Below are 8481 nucleotides of genomic sequence, written 5' to 3' on the forward strand. Positions count from 1 at the left end.
CCATGAGTGTTTAGGATGCTGATAGCGGCTTGTCCCCAGGTGCCACTGTCTCAGCAACTTCAGAAGAGAAAAAGTCCTGAGCCCAGGCTTAGGAAAAGCCATCCCCAGAGCTTTTGGCCCCCTCATTGGCCCTGCTCAGGCTAAGGCCTGTGAAACTAGCCTCTTCCAGGACCTCAATCCTTCTCTCTCTACCAATCCTCCATCCCTAATTTAGTTCCTGATGTCATTTTTCAAGGCCTCCACAGCCATGGAGGGCCTGCTCAAATAGTGTGACTACATACTTCATTAAGAGTGGAAGGGGTATCCAGACGAAGCCATGGAAGAAAGGAGCTTCCTTTTGAACACTGACAACCAGAAGGAAGTTACTCAATGTAGAGTAAGAGCATCTAAGAAATTATGAAGACCAAATTAGATCATGAATGTGAACGCAGTCTGCAGCTTCTAAAGCTAGTATTCTTATTCATGTTTTCTTTAATCATTCCCTAGGTCATCCACATTACTCCAGTGTTCCTCTGTGCTCATTCCTTAGTGTCTGCAAGGTAATTGCTGGAGGAGGAAATGGGAACCCACACCAGTATTCTCACCTGGAAAGTTCCATGGGCAGAGGAGCCTGGCAGGCTACAGTCCATGGGGTCACAAAGAGTCAGACACGACTGAAAACACACACACACAAGGTAATTGTGCCACTTTGTCAGAGACATGCTCAGAGACATGGCCACTGTCATTCCTGTACTATTTGCTTTCCCAAATGCATCTAAGTCCCTTTCTTCCTTTTTGGTCTCCCTCACATCGCATATGACAGTGATGTATAACAATGTGTGTTTACTAAGATTCTAGACATAAAAATAAGTTGGCTGGACAAAGAGACAATCAAACATAAGCTTCTGTATATCTCACAAGCCTGTGTATGGTTTCAAAAACAATTCCATTGCTGAAGTCTGCTAACATACATTCCCCAAAATATTAATAAATAGGTATGTTATTATATCTAGTGCTTCTCTTATTGTATTACTGGGGAAACAGATTGAATGTTTTTACTCTATAAAGGTTGCCTTAACCTCCAGGAACCATAAGACAATGATTTTTCAACAGAGTATCCCCTCCTCCCTTTATCATGGCTGCTATTTCTCTGTAAGTGCTGCACATTCTTCTGTCACTGCCCACACCCTGCCAACACTCGACAAATGTCCTGTGAATGACTGATGGTCACATCCATTGCATGGTATCTCCTGATATGAAGGCTCATTGGAATGCAGAAATGTTCTTGCCACTGAAAGGTTCAATAATCATACAGCAACTCACTTCTTGAGTACTGAATGTAGAAAGAAGTTTTCTTCATCCCAGCTACACATTCTCTCTGACTTATTCAACTATGAAGGTCTTGCTTTCCCTCCTCGGGGTTCTTGCCTTACTGTCCATAGTTCCTCAAGGTAAGAAGAAAACCTTTCATTCCAAAGTTATGAAAATATAAGTGAAAGAGAATACAAGGTCTTTCAAGAGTTTGAAAATATATTAGAAAAGAGCAGATTGTACCATATAACAGAGAATGGGAGAGTAGTGGAGAGCTGGTGATTAGGGCAACAGCTGTAAGGTGGTACCCTCCAGTGATTTAACCTATAAACTTATACTTGAAGACTGTTTGATCTAAAGAAGGTGAAAGAAGGTTACAGAACATAGAAAATTTGGGGAACTGAAAAAAATGGAAAATGAGTGGAGATTAGAATGGCCAAGGTGAAGAGGAGGCTGCTCCATCATAATCTGTGGTTTACACAACACTCCAATCACTGATCTAGGTAAGGGCTTATGTGGAAATTACTTTATGTATGGTGGGACTTAAGATTCCATCTTAACACAACCAAGTAACCAATTACATGGGCCTACTTATTGAATAATCAATCTAACCCTCCCAAATTAACTTTAAAATCCATCAATACTATGTGTTAAATATATATTCATCATTGGGCTTATCAGTGGGGTTTTACATTACTATCAATTGGCATTTTTTATGATGCACTTACTACTTTAAGATCACCTTTTAATTCCTAAAGAAATTCAAGAAATTCAAGATTTCCTTCATGGTTCTTGTTTCTTTTATGAGATAAAATTCATTCTTTTAAAGTGTACAATTTATGTGGTTTTCTGTATATTCCTAAAGTTATTCAACCATCATCACTATCCAATTCCAGAACATCCCATGACTCCAAAAAAGAAACTCCATATTCATTAGCAGTCATTCCCCATCTTCCTCCTCCCCTCAGACCCTGGCAACTATTAATCTATTTGCTCTTTCTATCCATTTACCTATCCTGGATATTTAACATAGTCAAATAACATGTAACCCTTTCTGTCTGTTTTCTTTCACTTAGCAACAGGTTTTTCAAAATGTATCCATATTGCAGCATGCATCAATACTTAATCTTTTTCAACTGATAAAATAGTATTACAGTAAATGGATATACTACCTTGTATTCATCCAGTCATCAGTTGATGGACATTTGGGTTGTTTCTAGTCTGGATCTTTTATCAATGATGTTGCTCTGAACATTTACATCCAAGCTTTTATGCGGATATATTTTCAATTCTCTTGGAAATATACCTGTGTTTTATGGTTACACTATGTTTAAATTTCTGAGGAACTATCCAACTATTTTTCATAGCTTCACTATTTTAAAGTCCCACCAGCAGTGCCTGAGGGTTCCAACTTCTTCACATAGTCACCAACAGTTGTTATAGTCTGTTTCTTTTATTACAGTCCTCCTAGTTAGTACAAAGTGAAATCTCATTGTAGTTTTAATTTGTATTTTAATTTGCATTTAATTTGCAACATTAATGATGTTGAGCATCTTTTAAGTGTTTTATTGGCCATGTGTATATTTCTCTACTCAAATTATTTACTTATTTCTTAATTTAGTTGTTTTTCACTAGTCTGTTCTTCATATACTTTTAACATTAAACCTTTAGCAGATACAGGTTTGCAAATATTCTCTCCCACTCTTTAAGCTGTTTCTTTTTAAATATATATATATTTGACTGACATAGCTGTATCACTGAATATGCTTCCCGGCTCAAGTTAGAAACAACTCAGATTCAGTTACCTCTGTAGGCAGATGACATGATCTTATATGTAGAAACTCTAAGATACCATCAAAAACTTAGAACTAGTACAAAAATTCAATAAGTTACAGAAAACAAAATCAATAAGCAAAAGCCAGTTGCATTTCTACATATTAACAACAAACTATTCAAAAGAGAAATTATGAAACCAATCTCATTTATAACAGCATCAAAAGAACAAAGTACTGAGCAATACAACTTAACCAAAGAGGTAAAAGACGTGTACACTGAAAATTACAAAATATTGATGAAAGAAATTAAAGAAGACACAAATAAAAGCAACATTTTATGAACATTTTAGCAGTATTAATTCTTTCAGCTGCTAAATAGCAACAGGTTTTTCAAAATGTATCCATATTGCAGCATGCATCAATACTTAATCTTTTTCAACTGATAACTATTTAGCAGCTGAAAGAATTAATACTGCTAAAATGTTCATAAAACCTAAAGCAAATAATAAATTCAGTAAAATCCCTGTGCAAATCCCAATGTTATTTTTCACAGAAATAGAAAAAAAAATTTAGAACAGCTTTTTAAAACTTTTAAACAACTGAAAAAATTTTTTAAGAAAAATAAGAGAGAAGGAAGAAAGAACGAGTCCTAAAATTCTTATGCAGCCACAAAATTCCCTAAATAGCAAAGCAATTTTGAGCAAGAAGAACAAAGCTGATGGCATAGTAATTCATGGCTTCAAAATATATTACAAAGCTATAAAAATTTTAAAAGTATGATAGTGGCATAAATACAGATATGTAAGGACTTCCCTGGTGGCCCAGTGGCTAAGACTGCATTCCCAATGCAGGGGGCCTGAATTCCATCCCAGGTCAGGGAACTAGATCCCACATGCTGCAGCTAAAGATCTGGCATGCTGCGATGAAAATCAAAGATCCTGAATGCTGCAACTAAGACCTGCTGCTGCTGCTGCTGCTGCTAAGTCGCTTCAGTCATGTCCGACTCTGTGCGACCCCATAGACGGCAGCCCACCAGGCTTCCCATCCCTGGGATTCTCCAGGCAAGAACACTGGAGTGGGTTGTCATTTCCTTCTCCAATGCATGAAAGTGAAAAGTGAAAGTGAAGTCGCTCAGTTGTGTCCAACTCTAGTGACCCCATGGACTGCAGCCTACCAGGCTCCTCTGTCCATGGGATTTTCTAGGCAAAAGTACTGGAGTGGGGTGCCATTGCCTTCTCCGAACTAAGACCTGGTATAGCCAAACAAATAATTTTTTTAAAAAAGAGATGTAGAACAGTGGAAGACAATAGAGACCTCAGAAATAATCCCCCCACCCCAAAACACAGAGAGAACTGATATTCAGCAAGAGTACTAAGAACACACAATGGAGAAAGGAGAGTCTCTTCAACCAATGATGTTAGGGAAACTGGATAGCCATATACAGAGTACATTTATAGAAAAAAATCAATTCAAAATAGATTAAAGATTTAAACAGGAGACCCGAAACTGTAAAATCTCTAGAAGAAAACATGAAGGAAGAGCTTCATGACACTGGTCTTCTCAATGATTTATTGGATATGCACAAGCACCAGAGGCAAAATGAGATAAGTAGCACTACATGAAACTAAAAAGCTTCTGCAGAGCAAAACAAACAACCAACAGAGTTAAAACACAACCTAAGGAATAGGAGAAAATATCTGCAGGCCCTATACTCAATGCTGCTGCTAAGTCACTTCAGTCGTGTCCGACTCTGTGTGACCCCATAGACGGCAGCCCACCAGGCTCCCACATCCCTGGGATTCTCCAGGCAAGAACACTGGAGTGGGTTGCCATTTCCTTCTCCAATGCGTGAAAATGAAAAGTGAAAGTGAAGTCATTCAGTCGTGTCTGACTTGTAGCGAAACCATGGACTGCAGCCTACCAGGCTCCTCCATCCATGGGATTTTCCAGGCAAGAGTACTGGAGTGGGGTGCCATTGCAATAAGGGTTTGCAAATTCCTTGCAGAACACATGAGGAGCTCACACAACTCAATAGCCCAAGTAATAATAAGGCAATTAAAAATGGGCAAGGGACCTGAACAGATATTTTTCCAGAAAAGATATACAAATAGCCAAAAAGAATACAAAAAGGTGTTCAAAGTCACTTATCATCAGGGAAATGCAAATCAAACCCACAATGAGCTATCACCTCACACCTGTTAAAATAGCTATTATCATAATAAGTATTGGTAGATATATAAAGAGAAACCTTGTACACTTTTGTGGAAATATAAATTGAAAAAGTAATTATGAAAAAATATGAATGCTCCTTTAAAAATTAGAACTAGAAACCACTATAAGATCCAGCTATTCCACTTCTGAGTATATATCCAAAAAATGATATTGAATAGAGATGCTGAAGAGATAACTGTACTCCTATGTTCAATGCAGTATTATTCACACTAGCCAAGATAAGGGAACAACCAAAGTGTCTTGTCAATGTATGAATGGATAAAGAAAATGTCTTATATATGTGTGTGTGTGTGTGTGTGTGTGTAGTCATACAACAGAATATTATTCAACCTTACAAAGAAGGAAACTATACCATATGCATTGACATGAACAAATGTCCTGAAGGACATTATGCTAAGTCAAGTAAGTGAGACACAGAAGGATCAATACTGTGTGATCTCATTTATGTGTGGAACGTAAAAAAGTAAAAGTCAAAGAAGTAGCAAGTAAAATGGTGGATGCCAAGGGCTGGAGGGGCAGGGAAGGAAATGGAGAGATGTTAGGGTACAAATGTCCAGTTATAAAATGAACAAGTTCCAGAGACTTAATGTACAATACGGTGACTATAGTTAATAAAAATAGTCAATATAATGTATTATACACTTGAAGTTTGCTGAGAGTAGATCTCAAGTGATCTTACGATACAATAAAAGAGGATGACCACATGAAGTGTTGGATATGTTAATTATCTTGTGGTGGTATCAATATATGTTATATTGTAATATTGCATTGTATACCCTAAATGTATACAATTTTTATCAGTCAGTCATTCCTCAATAAAAGTGAAAAATATATACACACATATGAAGAAAATGTGATAAATATATAAGATAAATTCAGCATTAAAAAAGAAGGAAATCTTGCCATTTGTGACAACATGGGTGGACCTGGAGGGTACTATGCTAAATGAAATGTCAGACACAAAAAGACAAATACTGTGTGATCTCACTTATATGTGGAATCCAAAAATAGCACACTCATACTAACAGGGCCTGATGGGTGGATGAAATGGGGAGACATTGGTCAAAAGGTACAAAGTTTCATTTATGCAAGACAGAAAAGTTCTGATGTTCTACCTCACACAGTACCCACAGTTAACAATATGGAATTGTATACTTATATTTTCACAGTCTAGATATTACGCTAAGTATTCTTACCACAATTAATAACAACAACAACAACAACAATAATAGAGGAAGTGAGAGGAAATTTTCATATGTGATTAAAGTGTCTTATGATCTTAATAGTAGTGATGATTTCACAAGTGTAAAGTGATAAAGTAAAGTCGCTCAAGTGTAAACTAGTCACCAAACTTACTGAGTCGTGTACATTTCAACTAAACAATGAAAAAGACATATAACTACAGTGTCACCAACATACAACCCTCATTATTAATGAATGAAGCCATTGGGAATGAGTAGCTGCTAGTATCTCCAAAACATAGACAACCAGACATTAAGGGCCTCCTGATAAAGCACACACACACACACACACACACACACACACAGTCACCACCACCAGCTGCAGTACAGCCAGCTAAAGGAATCAAACATGAGTCTGGTCAAGCGTCTGATTCCAGTTGCCAATTTACTGAAAATACAGAGGACACAGGAACATGCTGATTTCTCTAAGAGTATGCAATCAGAAAAATATAAACTGTAGGGAACACTACAGGTTAAACACCCCAAGTTCTTCAACATAAAGAACTGTAAGAAAACTATAAAAAATGGATTTGGGAAAAATCTGTAGGTTTAGAAGGAATATCAAAAATTATAAAGAGAAAAAACTAAACTACAGTATCTAGGGATGAAATTCAGGTACTAACACTTTTTAAGTAAGGAAATGCATGCGAGTGATTCTTGTAAAACTTAGGCTTCCTTGGGGTAAAGGGATAGATGGAAACACCTATGATCAAGAACTGGAAACCCAGGTGAGAGGTCATGGCGTGTGGGACCCTGTGCAGGTCTCAAAAACCTCCTCAGTAAAGGAGGTAACAGCTCTGAGCCTAAACACACTGGAAAATAGAAACCAAGACCCAATTTCCCCATCCCATTCTCATTCTCAGTTGATGATTTGTTTTTTCACCAAGACAGGAAAAGCAACAAGTGACAAAATCCCCATTTCCCCACTACCATGAACCTTTACCTAATTTTATCTCACCCTGCCTTCTAAACTCATACTCTGACCTAAGGCCAACCCCTTCACCTGTACATGAGATTTCACCCCCACGCATTTTCAGAGACTTCACTTCTAAAATTAAACACCCTTTCCTGAATCATGAATCCCCACACTTAAATGGATCATTAATTTTAGCATAGCCAAAAATATGCAGTGACAGTTCTTATCAGAAACGCTGCCCGTTTTCAGCCTCAGCTCACTGACTACTCTAGAGAAGAAACCCTCTTTTCTTTTATTCAGTACTGCCACTTTTCTCTTCTCCATTCTTTTTTTGTCATTTTTTTCTGGAAGTTCTTTGTTGTTGTTTTATTATGAAACACTTCAAATAGTAAAGTGTTCAAACATTAAAATATACAAACACCAAATACAATGTTTTCTCTTTTTAAAGCCAGAAGCCTCTTTTTTCAGGAAGGATGTCCTTCAGGATACTATAACTGCAGAATGAAGTGCAATGCTAACGAATACGCAGTTAAATACTGTGCTGACTGGACCATCTGCTGCAAAGAGAAGAAAAAAGTTAAGGAAAAAAAGAAGTGGTGAAAAGTCTAACTCCATCTTCTTCAGAAATCTAAAGATGTTTTAAACTCCCTTGTCTATATAAGAATAATTAATATGATGGATAAAGGAAACTCATGGTAATTATATATGTAGATGGTCAAGTTAAAGTAAATATTTTCTAAAACCTCACACTCTGTTTTCATGTGTGCACTTTTTCATTAATTTCCTCAACTTATAGCCACTATATTGTTATTTCATCTATAGTACGTATCCCAGGCCCACCAGTTTCAAACTATTTGACCTTGGATAAGTTCTTTAGTCTCTCTCTATCCTGTTTCCTTATCTATACAACCGGATAACCATGGTACCTACATCATAGTGTTGTGAGAATTACATGAATTGTGTGTATGTGTGTGTGTGTTCAGTCATGTTCAACTCTCTGTGACCCGGTAGACTGTAGCCTGCCAGG

At 37.1% G+C, this 8481-nt stretch overlaps 1 protein-coding gene across 1 annotated transcript; it reads left to right on the plus strand.

The window, feature by feature from the left end:
- The first annotated feature begins 1372 nt into the window (after window positions 1–1372).
- LOC129649821 (beta-defensin 43-like) lies at window positions 1373–8153 on the plus strand. The gene is made up of 2 exons (XM_055577692.1): window positions 1373–1430; window positions 7903–8153. Exons 1-2 carry the CDS (start codon window positions 1373–1375, stop codon window positions 8052–8054), a joined length of 210 nt encoding a protein of 69 aa, XP_055433667.1. The 3' UTR covers window positions 8055–8153.
- The last annotated feature ends 328 nt before the right edge of the window (window positions 8154–8481 follow it).

This window comes from Bubalus kerabau, chromosome 4 (genome assembly GCF_029407905.1).
Source record: "Bubalus kerabau isolate K-KA32 ecotype Philippines breed swamp buffalo chromosome 4, PCC_UOA_SB_1v2, whole genome shotgun sequence".
Taxonomy (NCBI): domain Eukaryota; kingdom Metazoa; phylum Chordata; class Mammalia; order Artiodactyla; family Bovidae; genus Bubalus; species Bubalus kerabau.